Here is a 26,505-nt window from a genome sequence, read left to right as displayed (position 1 = left end):
GCTACCGTCTTTCTTTCTTTCACCATCTCTTCCTCATGCACAACGCAATGACCATGTGTTTGAAGAAGACACTCAATTTGCATGGCAGTACAGGATAATTACAGATACCACATAGCAGCTGTCAGCTGCAAAGACAAATTGCATGTGATGTCACGACAGGTATCTGTTCTGCGGCCATTCATTAGATTTGATGGTAAAGTCTTTTGCTCACATCTTATGAGTCCATCAGAAATTCATATTTATCCTGGAATTTCAACAGCCGTAAACACTCAACACTGTTTGTTTTTTTAGCAGGAACATAGTTGATGTTGACTAAATATGTTTATGTGTGGTTGCAGGACTGCAATCCATTTCTATGACAACAGAAACGGCTTTGGCTGGGGAATTGAAGAGTGCAATGGAGGGTGACGCCATGAGAACCAATCAGGTGGGAGTGCTGTGGAACTCAGCAGCTGTAAATCATTTTACTCAGGCCTCTCAATCACTCAGGGGCCTTCCGGCATGTTTGATATGCAAGGCAGCTAGCCCGCTCTGCCTGTGCCAGCAACTTAACGTCTCAACATCTTAGAGCAGCAGCTCACACTACATCATGCATTTGATGATTGCCTCACATGATCAAATATTTTGGATTGAAATCACTTTGAAAGACAAGTACAAAATGCCCCTTTGAGACTCAGAATTAAAATATTTATATGAAAGACAAAGTACGGTGATTTGAAGCTCACACACTTAGAGGAAGGATTTTCTCTCTCCCAGGTTCCTGAGGACCAGGGGGATATGGATGATAGCTCAGAGAAGACCCCCAGCAAAGCCTCCAAATCCCCCCAGAAAAGCAGCAAGCGGCCCAAGACCGTCCCTGTCAAAATCACTCTACTTGACGGCTCGGACTATGAGGCTGGAGTCGAGGTATGCTACCCACTTCTTCATGGATAGATAAAAAGTCTGATCAATCCATGTGAAACAAATATAAATATATAAATATAAATATAATTATGTGTTTTAAAGATTATTAAAAGATTATTACAACACAGGTCTTACATTCATAATTTTCATATAATTCTTATCAGTAATAACATTTTAACTTACCAAATTATTTGTTGAGATCTGGGCCGGGCAAGAAGTGAGCAGTCAGACAGTCACAGAGATTTAAAGCAAAACATAAGGTCAACAATATATAACAATGTTACCCAAATGTTTTACAGACCGACTTCCTTGTCCAACTTTGACTTACAGTACTTGATGTAGTTGTGCAAGCACACAGTATTTTTGTGCAATCAATGAGGGATTATTATCAACATTTTGGGGTCCCTCTATAAGTGCGTTACCAGTCGCATGTTTTTATGTGCAGTGGAAACGCCAGAAATTCAAACTCTTTTATCTTTATCTTCTATCTTTTTGGGGGGCGCGGGGGGGCTTTTTATTTTATTAGATAGGGGTAGATAGACAGAAAAGGAGGGAGAGAGAGGGGATGACACGCAGCAAAGGGCTGAAGGTCGGATTCAAACCCGGGCCGCTGCCAAGGACTCTCTAAGCACATTCTACCAGGTGAGCTAGAGGTCACCCTGCAAATGTTCATGTTGACGCATTCAGATTCTAATATTCTCATTAAATTGTGGATGGAAGCATTCATTTTCTGTTTTGCAAATCTTAAGGAAATTCAGATACAATTAGCTACTTTTACTTTTACATCCAGATTAAATAGTTTAAATAGTTAAACCGTTTACTTGTAACCCTGGACTGTATACTACTTCACAGTCCTACATGGTTATCTCTGGAACTCTGACAGTCACAGATCTGATCATAAAATTACAGTAGTTCTGGGAATAATACAGGATGGTAGGAAATGTTCTTTAGCAACCTGTAAACTGGGGAAAAATATCTGGATTAAATTCTGGAAACATGCAGAAACATAATTAGAAATAATTATTTGAAAATGTTGTTTTGCAGTGCCAATAAAACAGTTTGGCTGTTTCTCCACGCTAAAATGCACACAGGCTTAAATATTATATCTGGTTGTGCAGGGTGATCATCATTTTAAGAAGCTGGTGTACATCTCCCTCATTTGAACAGAGCCCTTGACTCAGCACACTACACCATGGTACACCTCAGTGGGATTTAGTCTCGGTAAAACATGCTACTCAGTCAGGAAATGCAGCTCTGTTGCTATTCTTACTGAGAGGGTGAGTTATGGGTGGATTGAGGTACCACAAGCTCTGCATTGTGGGGGATAAAAGACCCAGATGAGCAATCTCCGGCTTCCATGAATCATGACTCTGTAGCCTTTTGTGTTTGTAAACAGACGGGCGTAGCTCTTGGTTTATTTGAATTTCACAGTAGCTCACATGCTTATCATGATCGAACACTGCAGAAAATTCATCTGGAGTGAAATGACTGTTGAGGTAAAGCGAGGTGTGTCAAAGTGGGTGTTTCACACCAGAGGAAGATCCTGGCCAGGACTTACAGAGCTGCCGTGAATCACATTAAAGCCAGTACTGAAACCCCATTGGCTGCTGCTGCTGCTGCTGATGGAGTGTGATGTGTGAAGGGAATGATCTTGTTGGCTCAACCTCATTCATGTCACTATATTCCTTTTATGGCTTACTGTCTCTCACATGACCTCACATTTACACTTTCGAGTGGAGAAATAATATGTCAGGAGTTCTGACCAAGGCATCACACACACATTCTCCTTCAACTCAAACCCCCATCTCTCCCTCTGTCTTGGTTACGTGCATGCATACACACATGCACACACATTTTTTCATGTCACCTGGGCAGTGACACTATAGTACTGGGATTTGACAGGAAATCCATACAGTTGACAGATGAGTGCTCTTAGGTTTGACCGGGGAGAAAATAGAATGGAAGAAGGAAAGAGGAGGAGGAAAAGATGAAGAGAGTGGGGGAGGTGGTGGAAAAAGATGGAGAGAAGCTAGATAAAGGAGTGCCCGCTTGTGTAATGTAGTATGTACATTATGTGAGTGTGTATATCACTGTGTGTGCAATGAAAAAAAGGCAAGCGGGGACACAATGATGAATACAGTGAAATCCTTGCTTTAATGACAGTCATGATGGCCACTGAGAGAGCGTTCCCTGATGATAAAAACACAGAGAAGCAGCCTGAGCCTCATATTGATGTTTGGCTCACAGCATTATAGATATTGATTGAGCTCTGTGCATTTGTATAGTCCTTTACTTAAAGCCATATGATTAAGGAAAGAACCTGCACCTGCTTACAGTAGCCTATTTCACAGCCTTTAAGCTCAAGTTATTACTTTTCCCAAAAACCATTGAAACATCTGGCTTTTTAAATAACATCCTGAGGAGACCATTGTACGCATATTTTTACAACTTAAACTTTGGCTGAATGGAATTTTCTCTGCAGGTCCAACCTATGAAATGCAAATATTCATTTCCGCGGTTCATTCATTTCTGCTGGTTAACCACATGGTCATGTGAATTTCCTCTTTATTAGAGAGACAGGGCTGTTTGGGGTCTGCAAAGTATTCTGTTCCATTGATACTTCAAAGCTCAGCTGCTGATGCTGACCAGCTATGCTATTTAAGAAGTGCCTTTTTCACATAGTGATAGAAATAACAAAAGAAATAACTGCTCTTGTCCATTTATCCTCAGTGGATCCTTTACTGGCACTGTGGAAATGTGCTTTTGTTTCACATAAGTAGGCTAAATTGTAATACAGACCTCTAATATATCTGACCAAAAACCAAATAATTTCTGTAGCTGTTCTCTTGGGATGCAGCAGTAGCAACAATCATGTATAAAAAGTGCGACAACAGATACATTTATATGCAAAGGATAAAAGCAATAAACCTACAGTTCAGAGTGTTCAACATTCTTACATTTAAAGTGCCTCCCGAGAGAAACACCCAGCTCCATAAATGTGAGGTTCATGTGATCATGTGGTTAACGAGTTAAATCCAAATAAAAGATTCATGACACTGGGACCAAGCTCGGCCTCCTTTAAAGAATGATAACATCAGCTTATCTGCAGGATATTCTACCATGTTTTCCTGCAGCATCGCTCTCTCTGTGTGCACAGCCAGCTGCATACCTGAGCCTCTGAAGGTTTAAGTGAGTTCAGGCTCTTTCTCAAGGAACTTCAGAATGTATACTGTATACTTGCTAACACTGGAGCACAGCCTAGGTTGAAGGGCAGCCTGTCTTCTACACTGCTCCACATCCTAAGAACCAGCTTGTCTATACTTTGCTTTGAGCTAAAGCGACTTTTCACAGATAAAAAGTAAACAGCTTTTATATATATATATATACACACACACACACACACACACACACACACACACACACACACACACACACACACACACACACACACACTTGGAAAAAAAGCCCTAAATTATATTTGTTCTAAAGTTCCTATATATATATATATATATATAGGAACTTTAGAACAAATATAATTTAGGTTTTTTTTCCCAAGTGTTCATGAGCCAAACTTGGTGAACGAGTCATTAAAGGTTTTAATAAAATGACTCTGGTCCCTGCAATTTCAAGTGATTTCCACCATGGTATCCAGTGTGAAGTACAACTCTGTTGTTTGTTTACTTCAACTGAAATGTGCATAAAAAGTGGCATGACTAAAATCAAGAAAATGTCAAGTCAATGTCAAGTTTTATTATAGGCTGCTGTTTTATTAAAGGGGCATTCCACCTATTTTATATCCTGGAAACTAGACAAATCTGGAGGTTTCTTTTTTATTTGCTCTGGCAGATACATCTGGTCCTTTCCCATTCAGGCAGATTTCCAGCCGACCAGATCCTGTTCGGGCCAATCACAAATGTTTATCTCATATGGTACGGGTTTCAGATGATGACTGACAACTTTTGGAGCCTTTACGCTTTACACAAAATACGTGATGTCAAAATGTTTTGCTTGTGCACCCTCGTGCCGGCAACGTGATATTTATTTTTTCGAGGATGGCGAAGGCATGACCCGCCCTACTCTGCCTCTGATTTGCTTATCCTTATATTCTTAACCTAACCCTGACCAATCTCACTCCTCATGTCTAAACGAGAGTTCTAGCCAATAGCAAGTAGAGCAGGGTGGGTCATGACTTTGCCATCCTGGGAAAACAATTTTGGCGCCAGGGAAGCGGCAAGCGTAACCCTAGCTTAGTAAAGAGGAGCACCAATGAAGCATTTTTGAAAACTACCAAGATGGCTGCTGCTGATGTGGAACTTTGTGTTGAATTACTATTTTAAAATTCTGATGGCAAAAATGGCAACAGTCGTTCACAGACACATTTTGTGGCTCTGATTGGTTGTAGGTCTAGCCAATGGTTGTGCGTCCAGAGGAATTTAGGTCCACAGCCGTTGATAATGCCCCTTGGATATAGAAAATTAACTGAGTAGTTCCAGACTAACTCACATTTGCATTTTGGTCTGGTGATGTCAGACTACCTATTTTACACATGAAGCTCAGTTTACTCATTACGGACTAATACAAAGCCTGTGAAAACAGTTGTAAGAAGTCTTTTGTAGCTCTGGAGGGAGCTTTCTGCAGTCTCACAAATAACCCTGGTGACCTAATCAGGGTTATTCTTTTGTTCTGTGATGGGATTTTTTGTCATTTGTTTCACTTCACATTACAGTTTGAGTGCTGTATCTAAGAAAAAAGTTTTGCTATAACATTTCATAATAGTAGCTACGTACACTGACTCAGGCTAACTTTACCACCTTTACAGTTTCTCTAGTTATTTGATTCCACAGTGCTATCCTTCTGCTTGCATAGTCAAAGTGACTAAGTTCGATAGATTTCATTTCATTTCATTTCTGTCTCTCCTCATCTTGTTTGCATGGGCGAGGCCATCAGCAAAATGGATTTCTAGCAAATGGCTGCTAACACAATCAGCCCACAGAACTAGTTACAGAAATGTGATTGGAGCCAATTGGAGCGACAACAAAATCTCATCAGCACCTCCTGAATTGGTTGCCATGCTTGGGGGACCACCTGAGATGTGTGTTACAATTTCATTTTGTAAGGAAATCGAATATATGCACAACTCCCCAAAAATATCACTGACTGCAGCCTCTGCCTGTTAATAAGCATTATTCTCTCACTGCTTTGCTCATGACAGCCTCAGCCTCAGCATGATACAAATTATTGTTAATTTGATTGAGAGACAGATCACTTTGTTATGATAAATTGATTATCCTTTTAAATATTTAAAAGATTTGCTTACTGTACTGCTGGATTTTCCTGCAAGAGCTGAAGAAAGCTCTGTGATGGCCTTGTAGTAACCAGAGATAGAGAAAGTGAGAGGGCACATGCACATACAGAAGCAACCTATTACAGTACTTCTGTTTCCATGGTAACAGCTGCTTGGTCGCTTTGTTCCCAGAGGAGCCAGGTTTCCCTAGGAGATCGTGTGTGTGTGTGTGTGTGTGTGTGTGTGTGTGTGGAGATAGCATTTTGCCAAGGCCGTCTGTGCATCCCACAGAGGCCTTGCTTTCAGCCCTGAAGAGCAGGATACAAAATAGGTGTGGTCTGTTAAAATGCCACTGATGCGAAATGCATTTCCTCCCCTTATATAGGCATACAGAGTGTAGCTCCTCCTGCTCAACAGGGGAGAGGGCAGACTGGAAGCTTCTCTCAGACCACAGTTGGGGTGGATTTTTATGTCACTGATTTTTCTTTTGTAAAATATGAAGAAGGAAAAGATGTTATTGTATAGTAAAATATGGTCCAGCTATTGCTAGATAACCAACCACAGAATTCCATAATTAATACAATACAATATATTTTTAGAATAAACATCTTTTTTTCTTCCACTTTTTGTTGCATTTTCCGACTGTAGATATAGACAGAAATTATGGGGAGAGAAATAAGGCTGTGACATACAACAAAGGTTCCCGGCTGGAAGCAAACCCAGAACGTTGTAGTTGTACTGTAGGTCTTAAGCACTAGGCCAGCAGATGCCCCACAGTCTTACACGTCTTTATTGAATTGCATGATAACACTCTATCCTGTTTTTGTCTTTTACAGTATGTGATGTTCATGTAACCAGAACCTGCACTCTGTGTGTGTGTGTGTGTGTGTGTGTGTGTGTGTGTGTGTGTGTGTATGTGTATGTTTATGTGTATGTGTGACAGAAATTTGCCAGGGGCCAGACCCTGCTGGACATGGTGTGTGGCCATCTGAACCTGCTGGAGAGGGACTACTTTGGCTTGACTTTCCAGGACACAGACAACTCCAAGGTCAGACATACAGAAACACAAAGACACACACACACACACACACACACACACACACACACACACGCATGTACCCAGATATGTAACTGAGCCATTAATCAGTGCAATTAAACATAGGACACTAATTGTATCCCCAGTTACAAACTAACCTGAGTCTGCCGGTGTAAAGTTCCAACATTTATTTACAAATGTGTCTTATGAGAGATTGCACACATGCACACAAATTAGGTGCATGTGTGTACTGGGTGTTTATTGCATGTCTGAATTGTTCACTAACAGTGTTGGGGAAGTTACTTTTAAAAAGTAGTGTTTGCTAGTTACTCGTTACTTCTTAAAAAAGTAATCCGTTACTTTACTTAGTTACCCCCTATGGAAAGTAACTTTTTACGTTACTTTTAAAAGCAAAATGTAATTATACAAAAACTATCTTTGACCATAATCTATGGTTTATCAGTGAAGTGTCTGAACTACAATGATGATTTTCTGTTAGGTAGATCTTGTGTTCTGTGATCATTATTTATATTTGGTGGGGGTAATTTAGGTCCTTCTGTGGTGAATAGCTTTGTCGAGTCCAAGGCCAAATACATGTATTGACAATGAATTTACCATGTTTCTTTATTCCCGCTTTTAATAGACTATTTACTTTTTGGGGTTGGATTTTGTCACTAATTTCAAAGCAAATGTCAACCAGCCTTTCAGCCAAGCAGCCCATTCAACCTGTTTTTCCAGGTGTTATAAAACAGTGAGTCCCCGGTTGCCCTTTTAACCGTGCTTAACCACTTACAGCCTGAGAGTGGCATACATGACCTTTAACCTTTTGAAATGTGATTAGACAGTATGGCCTTTTAAAAACAGTGCACCATGAAAGCTCTAGTGACATTTTGCGAAAGGGGCTGGATTTCCGTGTTTATAGAAACCATCCTTTTTTGTTGTATGAATACATTTGGCTTTCAACTAGGGAATACATTTAAAGAGAAGAACAGCCAGTGAGGTACAGTTCTTAAAAGGGCTCTTAAAATGTGAATATGGTTAATTTGCTGAGGTTGAATTTCTCAAAGGCGATTGTCTCTTTCTTTCTTTATCAGCATTGGTTGGATCCTTCCAAAGAGATTAAGAAGCAAATTCGGGGTAAGTGCACCAGACACACACACACACACACACACACACACACACACACACACACACACACACACACACACACACACACACACACAAACCGACCACACCTGTTTTCTATCCTGCTCTTCAGGGCTGAAAGCAAGGCCTCTGTGGGATGCACAGACGGCCTTGGCAAAATGCTGTCTCCACACACACATGCACAGACGCACAGGAACACACACACACACACACACACACACACACACACACACACACAGACAGTCCAACAAATCCACACACATATAGCAGTCCCTCGCAAAACAAACTTTCTGGTGGTTCGTCTACAGTTGGTTCCTGGATATTTGGATTTTCTGTCAAGTTCTACCCTCCAGACCCATCTGTGCTCATTGAAGACATCACCAGGTAGGCGTATACAACAACAACAACAACAACAACAACTACAACACCACAGCCCACTGTTACAAAACTCTGATTTGTTTTGGTTGTCTGAAGCTAATATGTCGAGTTTTTCCGAGGACATTTTTTGGTTTAGACAGAATTTATGAAAAGAACATAATAGCTAAGACAGAGTACCCTATGCAGCGAGCTCAACAGATTTTTAATTAATAAAGGTTGAAGACAAGGAGTTGGCTTCAGTAGTCTTTGAAGGGAAAATGTGATCTGTGAAAACACATTCACATTCACAAATCCGAAAATGATGAGATATTATATAAAATAGTAAAACTTAAGATTAAGATTAAGAATGAGTTAGTACACTACAGTAACAAGGAGGCTGGATTCACAAAAGTAGACAGCAGTTTAGACTACTTACTACGACTACTACTACTACTACTACTACTCTTACATTTTCCCTAATGCCAGGAAGAAATGACGGATCAACATAGGAAGTACTTTCCACACTATTGTAACACACAACACTAGTAAACATACACACACAAGTCCACAAGAGTAAAAAAAGAGTAAAATGTTAGCCCAGGCAGTGGATTTGAATTGTAGAGATTTGTGAAATCAGCCGTAACTGTAACGTTTAAAGATATATGCTGGTCCGACCTATCTGACATTTCTTCTGTGCTTATTTTCTGTACTGTGTTGCTTTGCTAGTGTCTTTGATGAACCAAATCTAGCGTTACGAACAGCAACATCTCACCACCGGTCGGACTGACTGCTAGTTTGGGTGGTGTCATTTTCTTTACTCTGTGGCCCAACAGGTAAATTAGGTCTCCAACCTGATGTTAGTCAAAGTGTTGACATATTAACGCATCAAACATGCATTTTAGATGAGATGAAAGTATTACCAGTTGTTCTGCGTCCCTGTTTGCTCAGCGCTGTTAAATTGTATGTACAGGACGCAGAGTTTTTCTACCCGGAAGTAAAAGTATTATAAGAAATAGAAAAAATAGAATAAGAGTTATAATAATAATAGTAATAAGATGTACACTATACACACCCTTATTATAAACAGACAGGTAAAACAAATATAAATACACAGATATACAGATGAGTAAGGTGCGGATGAATAGAAATGACATATTGCACAGTAGGAGGTGACACAGAGTAATAAATTAATAAATATGCATAGTGCAGAATATTGTCAAGATATGCTTAGTGCAGAACATTGTCATATAGTCACTTGTTATTGTTTAGTGTCTTGAATGTGCATATGGGCTAATATGGACACAGCTAACTAACTAAATAAATATCTAATAGAACTTCCTTTTGAAACAATAGATTTGACAATATTGTGTATGTAATGTTTATTTTCATTACTAGACTATTGTCTACAGTGTATGTACTTTATGCACTCAGTGCAGACATATACACAGTAGAAGGTAGAAGGTTATGGAAAATGTTAAGGTTTCTGTCAAGATATCCTAAACAAAGCAAAGAACAACACTATAAGTACATTGTACAAAAGTGTGTATAAATGTCGTAAATCTAAACTGCTTAAAAGGTCTGATCACCCAAGTCACATAAAAACACATTTTCGGGCTTACCTCTAAGCTGTTCAGATACTTTCAGTTTCATATGCAAAGGTTGTGAGATATTTCTGCCACTCTAATGAAGTTTGTGGTTTGTGGTACTCAAAGTGTTTAACAAAAAACTGTATTCAAGTTACTCTTGATAAGACTATGAAAACTGTTGGCATGTTATTATATTGCAGTTTTCAATAGGGCCCATTTTATGACGAAGATATTCAAATGTTGACAATGAGGTCTGTGGATTATCCTAAATACTTTGAAAATTGTTTCTGGGAAGACATGTTGCTGTTGAGTTTTTAATGCATTTTCACCACAATTCTATTAGATCAGCGGTTAAATTCTCATATGACACTAGGAGTATGTGGAAAAACAACATACTTTTGGAAATTCGAGTGAACTAGCTTTTACTGTAGGATAAGCCAAGCTGTAGATCAATTGGTTGGAGCTATATATGCATAGAATACTGACTTAATTATTGTATAGAAGCTTGAGGATGACAGGAATGTAATTAGATTTGCAGGTATTTGGTCATACAACAGTATTGGACAAAAATGTTTTCGCTAAATGAATTTCAGGTGATCGTCAAAGTAATTAAGATTCATCCTCTGAGCAACATGAATATCAAAACATGTAAAATGGCATGGCAATTATTGCATTATTAGTTGTTGAGATATTTCTGTCTGGAATAAAGAAGTGGACCGGCTGACCGACACGCGGACATTGCTGTCCCTAGAGCTACGCCACTCGCATTACAAAAAACTTGAGTCAACATGAAATAAGGACTGCATTTCTTTAGGTACTACCTATGCCTGCAGCTGAGGGACGACATCCTGTCTGGTCGTCTGCCCTGCTCGTTTGTCACCCACGCCCTTCTGGGCTCCTACACTGTTCAGGCCGAACTGGGAGACTACGAGCCAGACGAACACGGCCCAGACTATGTCAACGACTTCCGCTTTGCACCCAACCAGACACGTGAGCTGGAGGAGAGAGTGATGGAGCTGCATCGTAACTACAGGTCAGGAAAAAAATAAAACTCTATTAATTAGATTAAATGTCATCAGGATAATGGCAAATGCTGGTATTTTTGATTTGTGGGATGAATATAAAAGACGTTATGACTCATGTGTGGCATTTGTGTCGTAGGGGAATGAGTCCAGCAGATGCAGAGGTGAACTTTCTAGAAAATGCCAAGAAGCTTTCAATGTATGGAGTGGACCTGCATCATGCAAAGGTACAGCGATAAAACTTATGTATTTGGTATCTGTCAACGCACTTGTGTCTGAGGTTTACTGATGGTTAATGCCTGTGTTCACCAGGATTCAGAAGGAATTGACATAATGCTTGGTGTGAGCGCCAATGGTCTGCTAATCTACAGAGACCGTCTAAGGATTAACCGATTCGCCTGGCCAAAAATCCTCAAGATCTCCTATAAGAGAAGTAACTTCTACATCAAGATCCGTCCCGGAGAGGTAGATAAACTGTCATTATCTTGTCTTTTGCACCTTGCTTGACTTAGGAGTTCACTGCACAATTATTGCCTGCACATTCCCACCAGAACAGCTCATGTCATTCTGGCAGAGCAGAGGCTAGTTGGATGAAGGATCATTTGGTAAAGCGCCAAGTCCACATTTCTATTTCATGGTTTCACAGTTGTTAAAATTACATCATTGTCTCTCTTGACTTATCCCAAGCAGCATAAATAGTCATTTCATGGTTTGATAAAAGTGTTACTTCTGAGCAGTCCCATGTGACAGCTGACGAGGACATTATTTAGAGCCCTCAGATATACCGTTCTTCAAGATTGGCTGGCTGATAGGTCATGTTTTCACTCTTCTCCTCCTTCTCTCTTCCTCTACAGTGACTTTAAAGCGTGATTAGACAGTCATGAGGATTTGCACTTTCATCGAGGATTTTACTTGCAAATGTTAGAGTCACATTATGCTCGCTCTGGTTTTCAACTCCCTAAACTTATTATGATTTGCTGTTTTTTTCCTTCATTCTTTGGCCTTCGGGGCACCTGCTTACATCCACTGTTATACTGACATTGACGTCTTCATAGCGAATACCACGGCCATTCTGTGCATAGGCTTAGTTCTGTAGATCTATCCTCTTAAGTCAGCTGTCACTTCAAATTTGCCCGAAGGGTCATCCTGCTTTGAAACCCTTTTATTATAAACTGTCCCCACAGATTTTTTTGTGTGGAACAAGAATTGGCTTTCTCTTGTGAATGGACTAGTCCTAATGACCTGTTATATTGCTAATAACCTATTGATTTAAAAGAGTATTCTTCTGCTCACACCACTGAACATCTGATGGAGTAAATGCAAAAACAGCTAATTTGTAGGTTGGTTAGAAATGGAAAATCTCCCTGACATGGCAGGGGAGTAAACAGAAAAACAGCATTGATTTTTTTCATTGCTGCGGAGTAAACACAATTCACCCTGACACCATCCCTCCATCTTTTCCCTGCACTCGCTCCCTTCACTCTCCTTTTCTTCTTCACTTCCCTCCCTTCCTCCTCCTCCTCCTCCTTTTTCACCACCACCACTCCTTTCCCTCACTGCTCAGTATGAACAGTTTGAGAGCACCATAGGCTTCAAGCTGCCCAACCATCGGGCCTCGAAGCGATTGTGGAAGGTCTGCATTGAGCACCACACCTTCTTCAGGTAGGATACTTACAGATACACAGACAGACACACTTTTTTTGTACCATGCATGAACATGCAACTGTTAACACTTGGCACAATACAGCTATCCTTTAAGTGACACTTCTATAAATGTGTTGATTCCTTTTCCTTGGTCCCACAGTTCTGTATAATTTTCTTGAAAGAAACTGATATGTAACTGTAAATTAATAGGAAGGTTCCTGATTCATGGTAATTTGCTACTAATTATGGGTAAAATTGAGTCAGAGATCAGTTTAGTTACTTCCAATTAATTATTTCCATTTCATTGCTATTCTAAGCCAGCGAGTCTTTTAGTCAGTACACAGCAGGGCAACTAAACTTGCAAAACTGTAAAATGTGTCTACAGGCAAGCATACAATTCAGCACTTAGTATAAGGTTTCCAATAATAACTGGTTATTTACTTGGGGTTAAATGAACTTCTGTCAGTTTTTCACAGCTAACATGGCTCTCTCTGAAGGTAACACAATCTGCCCAACAGCACCTTTTAAATTGTACAGATTAACACCTAATATCACATCTGTTTAATATTTACAAAAAACAAAATATAAAAGTTTGAAATTTGCATGATGTTTCACCTAGCCAGACTATTTCTTGGCTAGGCACAGTACCATCTCCGCTGGCAACGTCACAGTGACGACAACACTCGAGGAAGGTGCTGGTTGGGCGATTTTGTTTGTTAGAGCCAATGGAAATATTTGTGTTAGATCTTTGTCATTATCTCCCCTGTAATTACTGCCAAATCCCACATGGTTGTTCTATTCACGAAATGATAAGGAAAGAAGGGAACAGTAGAATAAACCCCTATACAAGTCTAAACTGTGTAATTAAGTAAAATATGTGTAGGTGCAGAATCTGAGTATTTGTGGCAGATTTACACAAACTGAACCTTCCTGCAGGTTGGTTTCACCAGAGCCGCCTCCCAAGGGCTTCCTGGTGATTGGCTCCAAGTTCCGCTACAGCGGGCGGACCCAAGCCCAGACCAGACAGGCCAGTGCTTTGATTGACAGGCCTGCTCCACAGTTTGAGCGGTCCGTTAGCAAGAGGCACATGCTGCCCCGAAGCACCGATGGAGGTAAGAACCCAGACGATTTCACCGTCCTCACAGAGGTGCACTTATATTTCTTGGATTATGTTGTAAGGCAATAACTTGGCTCCAACCCCTCAGGTTTAAGAAAATGGATTGATAGCAATGTATGCATGAAAAATACTTTAAGCATTTTCAGCAACAGGGTTTATTGATTTTGTGTTATGGCCCACAAAGTGAAGGGAGTGCCTACTAAATCTCTGAGAATCACATTTTTTAGAGCCTGACATTCCTCTGCAAAAACAGAAATAAAGGCAGCTTTTAACTTTATTGATATATGTCATATGCCATATTAAAGACTTTACTGTAGATTATGTCATGTAAAAGCTTTAACACTGGAGTCCAAGTGGTTGATGTTTCCCTCCCATTACACTAGCCTCAGCTCTAGGCTACAGTATGGACCAGCTGTCCCAGCGAAGCTCCAGTGAACGCACACAGTTCATGTCCAGAGAAGACCTGGACCAGGAGGGCAGCCTGGACCTGGACCACAATCAATACCACATTCAGGACCAAGACCAGGACCAGTACACAGATCAGGAGCTTGATGGTCAGGATCAAGATCAAGTTCAGAAGCATACTTGGGGTGCCCACATATCAACACCCACTAGGACTTTGGAGCTCAAGGTACAAGATGAGAGAATATGTTCAAATACACAGAAACCTGCCTTCACTGCAGCCTTTGCCACCTTGATGTATAGCTGTTAAAAGAGGCTAAAAGTATGATTGAACTAAATGTCATCATTGCCAGTGAATCAACATAAAACAAGTACATTTAATTAACACTCACCTGATGAATGAAATATTGCCTTTCAAGTGTGAAAACTAAATCATAGTTTTAATGAAGTGCAACAAAACATACAAAGCAGTTTTGTTGGCTCATTAGAAAAAAGTACATGGCTTCGCCCCAAATCTGGAAACTCCCTCATGAACCTCTGACTGACACTCCTCATCCATCTCTCTCACATTCCTTTTCATTTAAGGCAGTAATCACCATCCCTATGTTTTCTCACCTTGGCCTAACCCCCCCAATTTTCTGCTCCTCTGCAGACTTATAAGACTTCTCAGTATGAGTCCGCTCTCCTCTCCATTTCTTCAGTTGCCTCAACAAGTCTAACTTGACCTCTTTGCTGCCGATAATATTTTCTTTAACCCAGCATCCTGCCTCTAACAGTTCTTCTCTTCTCCCTGCTGAAATGTTAACACACTCTGCTAACCTCTGCTCTCTTCTCTCTGGCCTCTCTGTTGTGCACCTCGACCTCCTGCAGGGTGAGGAGGAAGGCTCCCCTGTAGACTCAAAACCAGAGGTATTTTGGCCTTGGACCTTAGTGTCTGTCTGTGTGGTCATGCACCCGTATTCTGTGTTTGTTTAACACAACCTATGAGTCTAATCTATGGAAACTGCACAAATCAATCAAACTGCACAAATCAATCAACAGATGTCTGAATAAATTCCCATTAGATTTTCTTCATAGTCATTTCGCTCTTATCCAGAGAGACTTAAACAGTGAAAACAGTTGTTTTTCAATTGTCAATACATCTTTAACAGTGCCCGTGTGTGAATTAGAGGGATTGATTGTTATTAGTAGGATAAACAGAAGGCCCCTAAGCACTGTTGATGATTCAGTGAATCAGTAGTTCCCCAGTTGGCAAATCTCCTGGTACTCCAGCTAAGATGTGTAAAAGTCTCATTTAATTTAATTATTTTTATGTAATTTTTTTGCAAAACCGAAGATGCACAAATTAATTTTATGTTTTATTTATATGGTATATGGTAAACGTTATCCAGTGTGTCTAGTCTCATATTAGTTCCTGTGCAGGTACTGTATGTGGGGTAGTGTTATTTTAGTACTGCAGAAATATTTGCATTGCATTAGTCCCTGAAGGGTCTGTTCATTTGTGGTTTTGTTATGCCTTCTCACCAAATCTTTGGATGAAGAAGTATGGGAATAATCCCCCTCTCCAAACACTTACACTCAGTCAATAGATGACTGCATTAATTATCAATTGGCTGACTCTGAAATGGATTGTCCCTGTCTTCTTGGCAGAACATTAAATGGATGAAACAGTCTTAGTCAAAAGCCCCAATGGTGTCAACTGTTTGTCTGTCCGTCTGGCCGCCTGCCTTTTTGACTCACCTGCAGCACTTTACCTCTTTGTCTCTGCACGCATCTGTTCTCCCCCCCCCCCCCCCCCCCAAATCCTCAACTTCCTGCTTTGCTTAAAACCCTTCACTTCATCTCACTTGCCCCACCTCGGGCTCCCTCATCTGTTGGACAAGGATCTGGCCACCCCTCGGCCCAAACAGGAGGTACCGCTTGTCCTCTCTTTTTGGCATGTGCTATGTGTGACCCTCACCAGGTGTGCTGTGTTTTCTAATCCATAACTGTGCCTGTCACTTACTGTAAGAACACAGCAAACAGCAACAGCAAAGGAGTTCATATTGAAACACTCAGGTTATTTTTAATGCAGTGCACATAACTGTTTGGTGCGCCACTTTCTTCAATGTATTATCATAGTTATGCATGTCAGTTTCATAATTTCTGAACACTATTCCCAGTTAAATTATATTATAAATATAACATAATTACAAATGATATTATTATTTCTCTGTATTGTCTTTGGTCAGTTAATAATTACAGACCTCTAATTACAGTTTGGGGCACTCCATCTTACAAAGAGTGCTAGACTAAGGTGTTATACAAAGTGCAGCAACAGTACAAAGTAGAGAACAAATGTACTGTTAAATAGAGTGTGTGCCTGTAATTAGAAGATTTGAAACCTCCAAACTTTACCTGAATCTCTTTTTGTCTACAGTGCTGCAGGGTGAAAGGAAATGCTGATAATACTTATGATCTGAGTGCACTGTAATGAGATCTATATCTGTTAATTGTTGTCATTAAGACAATTGTCTAATTGTCAAACCATGTGTGGCAGCATTGAATTCATCCTACTGCACAGTTACAAAACAGACAATATACAATCATGCCCCACACCCTTATCAGAACAGGGCTATAAATGAAAAGTCAGTTTAAACTTAAATCCACATCTAGTTCAACTGTAGAAATGACTGTAACCAGAACCTAATAGATTCAGACCAAAGATTTTTAACGTATGTTAATCTGTGTCCCTGATGTGCCCTTTGCTTTATAAGCAGCAGTTTTTGGATAAGCCAGAAGATGTTCTACAAAAGCACCAGGCCAGCATCAATGAGCTGAAGAGGGCTTTGAGGCAGCCTAACAGCAAGATGGCCCAGAGGGAGAAACGCCTCTCCTCAGCTACTCCTCCTGGAGGAACCCCCGAGCGGAAAGCAGTAAGAATTCCTATCCGAAAATTCTATTCCCAAGTTACATTACTCACCATTCTACAATTGGTTTCCTAAACATTACGATTTTCTAAAAATGTTGTGTTGGTCAGCTCTTTCCCATTCTGTCTTCTCTCTTCCATTCTGTAAAAAAAAATGTATTCCATTGAGCCAGAACACAGAAAATGAGAAAAAAGGATCTTAAAATGCATCAAAGTTTGCACAGGTCCCCCATCACTATTTTTCTTTCTAATCATATACACGTATTATGTGGGGTAACAGTGATATCACAAGTGGAAGTGTTTCTAGCTAGGCTAATGCAACTGTCTACTCTATGTCAACATAGGCGACTGCTGATGCCAAATTGATTGACAAGCAGGATGCTTATGAGGAAGAGCTTGATACTTGCTCTAAAGTGGAAATGAGTAAGACCTCTTTTATGGGTAGAGATGCGTTCTTTGTGCCACCTTGGACTGAAGCAAAGATGAACAATTGTCAAACAGTCAGGGATTCTTTAAAAACTCGACGTGGAACAGCTCTGAAACAGGAAACAGACTTTACAGCAACAGGACTAATGGATATGAACCAGGTGGATGATACAGTAGCAACTAATGGGCATCACGATTCTGTATTAGCGAGGAATGCCATTCATGAAAATGGATACGGATCTCCACATGACAAACAGGGGAGTGGAATCGACAGAGACATGAGGCATTGTCAGTATGAGCACAACATTCATCGAGAGAGACCAAAGAATTTTGAAAGTCCAGTGGCTTTGGATTCTCTCCCAAAAGGCAAAGGAGGCAGGATTGAGAGTGACACGAGTCATTGTGATACTTGGAGAACAAAAGACCCGAGCCCCGTGGGAGATTGCAACATAACAGGGAACTCACACTCCGAAGTCCCCAAAATAGTTCCTCTCAAGCCACAGAGATCAAAGAAGTCTTTGAATAAGGAGAACACAGGTGATGAAAACCCTCAAAGTGGGTCTGATAGAGGCATTTGTGGTGTGACTGGGGATGTACAGATCACAAAATCAAAAGACGGATCCTTTGAGGAAGGGAGGAGAGTGGATGACAATGCTGTACTGCAGTCTGCCACAGATGTTGTCAAGGAAAACTCATGGGCCACCAAGTACCACAGTGGGGCTGCAATGTCATATCAACAGCAAAGTTTACTACATCAACAGATTAAGAATGAGCTGTTTGGACAACAGGAGCTCAGAGACTGCAGAGGCACAACTGGACAAAGTCTGTGGACAAGAGGAGGACATGAAGATCCTTTTCAGATCAACTCCGAGATTAAAGAGAATCTCTTCCCTAGTTCCAAATTTCCAACAGCTCCCCCTCGAACTCTCCCGCTGAAAACACAGTGGTCCCGAGATAGACAGAGCAACGTGGACAGCAGCCACATCCACCACAGGACGCCCAGCCAAGAAACAGCCAAGCGGAAGCAAGCGGTAAAACCATCCTGCCGTCCTAACCTGTTTGTCAATCATCGGAAAGTAAAGCATTGCATGAGCTTCAGGCGATGTCGTTCAAATCTTGTTTTTACCATCTAAAAACAAACAATCACACATACTTCAGAACTCATGTGGCTGTGTATGAGAAAGCAAAAGTTCACTTTCCTTGGCATCGCATCATTGACCGACTCAGTTCACGTCCATGGTCCAGAGAGCTTTTTGCTTTCCCTTGTTCCCCTTCGCAAAGCTTGACATCTGCTTGGCCATTTCAGAAGGCTGCGGGCCTTTAAGCAAAGTTTCCTATGCTTAAGCGTCTGGCGTCCCTTTTTATCCCACCTTAACTTGTCACGTTCACACCTGGTCTCTCCTTTCAACACCCTCACAGAATAAAGGTGGCTGCTGTTGCAAGGAGCGCAAGACCTTTCCACCATTTTTTCTTTGAAACCTCTTTTTCACATAATTTAAATCTTTTTTATAAATGGCTGAGAAGGGCATTTGAACCAAATGTTCTGCCTTGGCACCTCTGTAGCAACAGCAGAAAATAAACGGCGATTAGATGTAATCACAGGCTGCAGAGCTGCCAAACCTCTTCAGGGCTTAGGCATTCATATGCTGCATTTACGAATATGAATACCTCTTTCCTGAAAGGGTTTTTGTAAATCTAACCTTTCAGTGCACGGCATTACCATTGCACTTGCAGTCATTTCTGATGATGTCAACCTGTGAAATATATTCAAGCATGCTTCTGACAGTAGCCGTAAGCTTTACAGTCTCTGGGAATTCTCATGTGTGTTTTTTGTGCAAGTTTCACATAATCCCTGACGTTGATGGATGAAATAAGTGTTTACATTTTATAAATAATATTGCAGTACAACCCAGTACACAAGCAATTAGCTTAAAAGCTGTGAGTGGAGAACATTGCAAACATGGCTTCTTCAGATGTGACAAGTAATGCTTTTATCAGCCATTTATTCGGCTAAAAAAACACAACGTCATGTCAACGCAGTGACAAAGAAAAGCTCTGAACTCTGTTTCTGCTCTCTCCTTTTCTGATGCAATTACAAACATGTTGACTAAGGTATAGATTGGTATCAAGGTTTGTGGTTGTTGTCGTTTCTATGACTTGACACATGCTTATGTTAATGTTTGCTTCCTGTTTGTTTTTCTTCTTTAGGACACACCTCCCACACCTGCTATTCATGAGGAACCTTTCAACGAAGCTTCAGTGAGTCGTCTCTCAGCTCCACCAGACTCCTATTTGTTTTTCCTCCTTTTTAGCCACTCTTTTCGAAATGTGTAAACAAACTGCAGTTAGTTATGTAACACATTTGTTTTTCAGAGATTATTATATATTCTGGTTTTCATTAAAGGCGGTTTGTAAATTCCTATCTTAATCAACAGGGAAACCCCAACCACAATTCAAAACACAATTTTAAAGTGCTCAAGTTACACAATAACTTTATCTAATTTGTAAAATGTGTTCTGATGCTGATGAAGATTTTGTTCATATACAGTAGGTGATTACAATCAGTAGAAAAACACAAAAATGCTTTTGTTTTTTCTGTAGCACACTTTCTATTTGTAGTTCACATGGTCCCATGTTCTGTCCTCTCTGCAGAGGGAACCGTGGGAGAGACGTCTAGGCTCCGTCTCCGAGGACGACCAGGACCACGAGATCCTGTACCTGAAGGAGACCCACCTGGGCATCGAGCGCAAATGTTCCAGCATCACGGTCAGCTCTACGTCTAGCTTGGAGGCAGAAGTAGATTTCACCGTCCTCACGGACCTGCATACGGGCATGGAGGAGTTCTCCAGGGGCATGACAGAGCTTGGGGAGAGGGGTGTGTCACCTGATGTGGGTCTGTGCTTTGGCATGGACTTCCTCCAGCAGCAGGGTCCCTCTGAACCCCCTCCTCCACTGGTGTCAGCCCCTCTGTCCAGAGGAGCCAGCAGCAGCCCTCCTGCCAAACATATTCAGGCTGAAGAAGTCCGACCAGAGGTCAAACGGTCAGATGTGCAGGTAACGTTTTCAGATTAAGTGTGTTTGTAGCTTCTCCTCCTTTAGTTTGATTTGTTCAGGCAGGTAAGAACAATGCTATTTTTAGGCACCTAAAAAAATATAAGGTGTGCTGTATGGGTGTGAACATGAATGTAACAACACAATGGCCAGATTTTGAAATTGTTGTATACCTACTGTATGTCTCCATGTGTTTATAACTAAAAGCACATGAGAAATACATAAAATAAGAGTGCAAGCAAGTGTTTTGCCAAAACAATAGAAAGTGGGACTGGATTTCCCACCTTCCCAACCCCCCCATTCCTTACACCACCATATCCTCATCTCAGTGCCACCCAAGTTTCCAACAAAGTGTGATGACAGGCCACCAAAGCGAGCTGTTGAGGAGTTCATGCGAGTTTTGTTTACAAGCCTGTGTGCAGTAGTCAGTGTGACCGTGAATGAAACAAGTCACAAGTTTTCCACTGTGGTTCAAATGAAAAAAAAAGAAAGAAATTGTGGTGTGATCACACCTCAAGTGTTTGTCACACATTCCAATGTGTTTTTCTGTGTCTGCTTTATGATTTGAATTGTCAAAAAGCTGTACAATATGAAGTCTACAGCGTAAAATGAACTTTGAATGTATATATTGATGCTTCTAATGTGCTGAAATCAAGAAAAGAGCAGGCAAAGGACACAGTAAGTGCTGTAATGAAACGTGTTTCGAGTTGAATGCTCTTTATCGAGCAGCACTGAAGGGTAATGAAGAAAGACCCTTCATCTTTTCTCCTCTGTTTTGTCCTTCTTTTATCTTAATTATATTGATATCTAATATAAAATATATCTCTTAAGCACTGAGCTCAAAACACACCGTCCATCTGTGTGTTACAGTACGTTACAGTCACTTATGTTTGTTTTTCGCTTTGTGTGCTCTTTTGTTTAACTTGTGCATCAGAAGCTTTAATACATATCTTCATTTTTGCAAGCAAAGAGCTTTACATCAATTCAATCTAGGTCTTTTATGTGTAAAAACTAAAACTTGTTTCTTTGTTTTTACTCACTTAAGCCTGTAGTGCCCAAAAAACCAAAGAGGTCAGTGCCGGTGTTGTCGTCAGTGGACAGAGAGCAGTCGCACAGAGAAGCCAGTCGCGTCTCCGCCATCACACCGCTGAGCAGGGAGGCCAGTGATGTCATGCCCACACCGACGGTGAGGAAGACGGACGTCAGGACTGAGACTCAGCCCAACGGGTCAGAGGTTACCACCACCATCGTGGAGTTCACAGATCAGGTTAGTTTCATATTTTAGTAAAAAATATTGTAAAAAATAAAAAAAATAAAAAAAATGAACTAAAGTTCGCTAGTAAACTACCTACAAGTCACACAATAATTTGTCTGTTTTTCAGGATCACGGTATCACTGGCCTGAGTGAAGTTTCTTACTCTACAAGGCAGAGTGTTTCCCCTGTGAGTACAAACAGAGGAACCTCTCCAATTTTAACTTGACCTGCAGCACACTTCTTCCTGCTCTCTTGGGTTTAAACCTACTTACTGTACAAAAAACACAAAGACGTGGATTTATGAATATGTGCCTGACTGGATGTCCTAAAATATGAAAAACATGACTTATAATCTGTAATGATTTGTACATATACATGTGTGTTTACAGTATTTTCTAATGCCGCCAGCTGTTTTGCTTTCTTAGGTGCATGTGAGCAGTCTTGCAAGAGAGGCATCAGGGTCGCCCATCCTCGTTACTGAGAATGTTACCTCGGCAACCACTCACGTCACCAAGGTAAAGAAGCTCAAGTTGAACTAACAACGCGCACAATTTCATGTATAATTATGATAAAGTGGGTTTTGCAACATGAGGAGGTGCAGCTCATATTTTCTGTCTGAATACAGTTAGATGTGGGCTCTACTTCTGAAGGCTATAAAAAGAAAAGCCATTGTGTGTTGCAGACGGTGAAAGGAGGATATTCAGAGACCAGGATCGAGAAGAGGATCATAATCACAGGAGACGATGATGTCGATCAGGAACAGGTGAGCTGAAATGAACTGTGGATGAAACAGTCAAGTCAAAGGTACCCTGTGCTGTGCATGTTAGTTACTGGTTGTTAGTTTGGGGTGTTGTAGTTTTTGGGAAATGTAGTTGTTGGATCTGTGAGAATAAACGAGCTATGCGAACAAAATAATCCTTTATTTGCAAATTGGGCTGCAACTAACGAATACTGTCATTATCGATAATCTGGCGATTCTTTTTTAGATTTATTGTTAGTCTATAAATAAATAATAAAAAGTGAAAAAAAGCCCATTGCAACCCAATATCTAATGATCAATAATATAATAATATTTATATTACAATGATATATGACAAAGAAAAGCAGCAAATCCTCACATTTGAGAGGCTGGAACTAGATAATGTTTGGTACTGTATTTTTTGAATACTATTTTTGCTTAAAAAAATTAAGCTCTATTTGCAAGCTTAAAAAAAGAGTCTCAACTTGTAATTATAATTCTATTATATTATTAAATGGGAACTGGAATTCAGTCTTGAGCCATAAAACACTAAAATCAACTAAAATCTTAAAAAAAAAGTTATATTTGTTCCTGTGATTTATTTGGTAGTTCCCTCTTTTCCTCACAGGCTCTGGCTATTGCAATACAGGAAGCCAAGCAGCAGCATCCAGACATGCAGGTGACCAAGGCAGTTGTTGTCAGGGAAACAGAATCATCCACTGAGGATCGACACGGCGCATCAGAGGTACGGCTGCCATCTTGACTTCAAACGATAATATCTGGCCAGGACTTAGCCTCACAACCCCTACTTTGAGATTAAGGGATTTAGGGTTGACTATCTCTTCTTTCTTTACCTGCAGTCCTGATTTCCTGAGACAAGATCGCCCCCCTTTGGACCGAAAGTGTCAGTGCCCGACCTGAAATTGCCATCCACCATCCCTACTGATAGACTACTGCCAGTGGTGCTCAAATGGAGTCTCTTGTACACATTCACACACACACACACACACACACACACGCACGCACGCACGCACACACACACACACACACACACACACACACACACACACACACACACACACATGTACACAAAGCTGAAACAAGACTCCTTTGAAATCCTTTTATTTCATTTTTATTCAAACATTTCACTCTTCAAATCATTCATGTTCAGCAGAGTGATTTGGCAGGCTTAAAAAAAAAAAAGTTAACACTCATGGTCCTTGATTGGTCGACAATATGCCACCAGAATTCCAAACATCTGGAACAACTAAAGAGAAACGATCTGAATCCAACTAAATTCCCTGCAAACCTCTCAAGCCTCTATATTCAATCCACTTGCTTAAGTATTCTTCAAAGGACAAAGGGAATCTGTGCACTCATTCACACTGTGGAATAACCCAAGGCCATATGCCATGTTGGTACCCATCTCATGCAGAAAGTATCATTTGTAAAATAGAAAAAAAAAGGTCATGCACCTAGGAGTGTCTTTTACATGTCTGTGCTGCTGTACTGAAAAACAAGAAATCATTAGATCCCTGCTGTGTGTGTTGAAAAAAAAAACTGCTGTAAAAACCTACTGTGTGTGTGCTTCCATCCACATCTAGCTCCAGTACTGTTAGAGGATCCAGTGAAGCAGGGTTTAGTGAGAGCAGAAATCCTACTTTTAGTTTTCACTCTTGCATAGCCTGTCTAAAGAACAAATGAGCTTTGTCCCACCCCCGTCACACTGACTGATGAGGATGCTCTGAGCAGAACGGCTCATGTAGCGCCAACAAGGTCCTCTGGTGGTGTTCATTCAAGTGTTCGGACCTCGTCTGATCAATATACTTCCCTCTATCTGTCTCACCTGAAAGATTTGACTTCTGTAAAATGTATTTGACCATGATGTGTCAGTTGCTGCATCATGATGGACTTTGATTGGACTGTTAGAGAATGGACTTTTAGAGAATGTCTGTGTATGTGTCTGGACATTAGGAGCTGTTACACACAGTGTACCTGTCGTATTTATTCAAATGGTGGCGATGTAGTTTCTGAGCATGCTGGTGTTTCAGAATGAGCCCAGTTTCTCTCCTTTCCGAGCCTTTAGATATGCTTTCCGAATTCAGCTGCATATAATACCACTTCTGTAGTCAGTACATAGAGTAGACTCACACCCTTGTTCAAGTCACAGAATGGGCTGCTGCATCAGTAAAACTAGTATTTGAGATAATGTTTGCATGATAATTTCTTGCATTATTAGATTGTAATTAAATAATATGAATATTAACTCATAGGAAGGATGGATCGTAATGATCAAGATATAAAGGCTGTATTCAATTTTGTAAGTATTCACAATTTGAAGTCAAATCTGAGCTCTGACAAGTAAAAAAAAAAAAAAGGAAATTAAGCTTCCTTACAGGAAATGAACAGTATTTATCAGAAATAGTGGGAAATATCAAGCACACATACATTCCTTTTGTTAATCCCAAGATCCAATGACAGCACAGTGGCTACAGTGTCATTTCATTCAAGCCACTGGTGCTGTTACATATCTTTGTTTTACATATCGCTTTGCTTTTAATTGAATCCTCCCTTAAAGAAAGAAGTAGGCCTGTCATGCCTACATTCAGTTGTGGTAACTGATATTTTCTCACGGCTTTCTCACATTCTCTTTATCTTTTAACACACTCTGCAGAAATGGTATTATGCATCACAGCCCTTCCAATACTCTTTCAAGCAAAGTACAATGTTATAAATAAAATATACAGTAGGAGCAGAATCTTTGGAATTTTAGTTTTGTGTGATTTGGTACATGAATGTTAGAGGGATGCCAAAGGCATGTACTGTAGTGTGCTCACTAAGGTAGCAGTCAAATTGTACAAACTCTGATTTTATATGAAAATATTTGTATGAACAAGCTACTTTTAATTACAGAGGTGCCAGAAAGTCAAATGCATAAACTTGACACGGCAAGGTTTCCCTTTAATTATGGTGTCTTTAACTTTACCTGCAAAATACCTGTCCTCCTTGCAAAAGTCACATTTTATATATTAACCAATACATACAGAAGCAAATTCATTCAATTGAGAAAAAAAAATATTAAAACTGTCATGTCAGGTTTATGAGGGTTTTACTGAGGTATAACTTTGGCTTTCAGACACTAAACTTTTACTGTCAACGTTCACATGTGTAGTGTTATTCCCGTTGTATTTCATATTTTGGTTCCAAATCCTTTAAAGTGATGATCAATCATGGATCTGGGTATCAAATTGGAAGGTGAAAAAAAAACAATGCAGCCATGCATACCGTGTACTGTATGTTTGGTGCCGTTTGGTGGATTGTGAAGATGTAAAGTTGTTAATTGACATGGGCTTGATGTACACTAGGGGGCACCAGTTACCAAAAAGAAGAGAGCTTTGCAACAACATTGAGCATACCCAGCTGAAAGCCTTCTCGCCATTCTTCCCTAAGTTCAAACTTACCTTCCTCTGTCCAGAAAAAGCCAGCCCGTGGAAGTCTGAAAGTACCAGAGTGATTCATCAGAGACATTTGGCTGTGGCACCTGGTGTCGACATGTGATTGGACGACCTCTGGCTGACACTTAAACCTAGCTCGCTCCTCTCTGTACAGAGCCCTCCTCTTCCTCAGCA

General features: G+C 40.5%; 1 protein-coding gene across 13 annotated transcripts in view; it reads left to right on the top strand.

Annotated features, from left to right (window-relative positions):
• The window catches only part of si:dkey-178k16.1 (band 4.1-like protein 1), a 40,698-nt gene extending 14,562 nt beyond the window's left edge, over positions 1 to 26,136 (top strand). The window contains exons 2-25 of one of the 13 annotated variants that reach the window (XR_004899016.1): positions 339 to 427; positions 757 to 906; positions 7,131 to 7,235; positions 8,318 to 8,360; positions 8,678 to 8,753; positions 11,127 to 11,345; positions 11,474 to 11,561; positions 11,647 to 11,799; positions 12,899 to 12,996; positions 13,915 to 14,090; positions 14,479 to 14,726; positions 15,368 to 15,406; positions 16,381 to 16,410; positions 17,254 to 17,412; positions 17,750 to 18,862; positions 20,040 to 20,090; positions 20,484 to 20,885; positions 21,928 to 22,149; positions 22,265 to 22,324; positions 22,563 to 22,652; positions 22,820 to 22,900; positions 23,505 to 23,621; positions 23,737 to 23,864; positions 23,935 to 26,136. Coding sequence is in view for 12 of the 13 variants with exons in the window: in XM_036008216.1 (XP_035864109.1) it covers positions 356 to 427; positions 757 to 906; positions 7,131 to 7,235; positions 8,318 to 8,360; positions 8,678 to 8,753; positions 11,127 to 11,345; positions 11,474 to 11,561; positions 11,647 to 11,799; positions 12,899 to 12,996; positions 13,915 to 14,090; positions 14,479 to 14,726; positions 15,368 to 15,406; positions 16,381 to 16,410; positions 17,254 to 17,412; positions 17,750 to 18,862; positions 20,040 to 20,090; positions 20,484 to 20,885; positions 21,928 to 22,149; positions 22,265 to 22,324; positions 22,563 to 22,652; positions 22,820 to 22,900; positions 23,505 to 23,621; positions 23,737 to 23,742 (3,798 nt within the window). In the remaining variant the exon portion in view is untranslated. Of the gene's footprint in view, positions 1 to 338; positions 428 to 756; positions 907 to 7,130; positions 7,236 to 8,317; positions 8,361 to 8,677; positions 8,754 to 11,126; positions 11,346 to 11,473; positions 11,562 to 11,646; positions 11,800 to 12,898; positions 12,997 to 13,914; positions 14,091 to 14,478; positions 14,727 to 15,367; positions 15,407 to 16,380; positions 16,411 to 17,253; positions 17,413 to 17,749; positions 18,863 to 20,039; positions 20,091 to 20,483; positions 20,886 to 21,927; positions 22,150 to 22,264; positions 22,325 to 22,562; positions 22,653 to 22,819; positions 22,901 to 23,504; positions 23,622 to 23,736 lie in introns of all 13 variants that reach the window. The other 12 variants (XM_036008218.1, XM_036008217.1, XM_036008216.1 and 9 more) reach the window with 12 other exon arrangements.
• The last annotated feature ends 369 nt before the right edge of the window (positions 26,137 to 26,505 follow it).

Source organism: Sander lucioperca, chromosome 12 (genome assembly GCF_008315115.2).
Source record: "Sander lucioperca isolate FBNREF2018 chromosome 12, SLUC_FBN_1.2, whole genome shotgun sequence".
NCBI lineage: Eukaryota > Metazoa > Chordata > Actinopteri > Perciformes > Percidae > Sander > Sander lucioperca.
The sequence above is the reverse complement of the archived record's forward strand: the minus strand, read 5'-3'. Positions and strand labels throughout refer to the sequence as shown.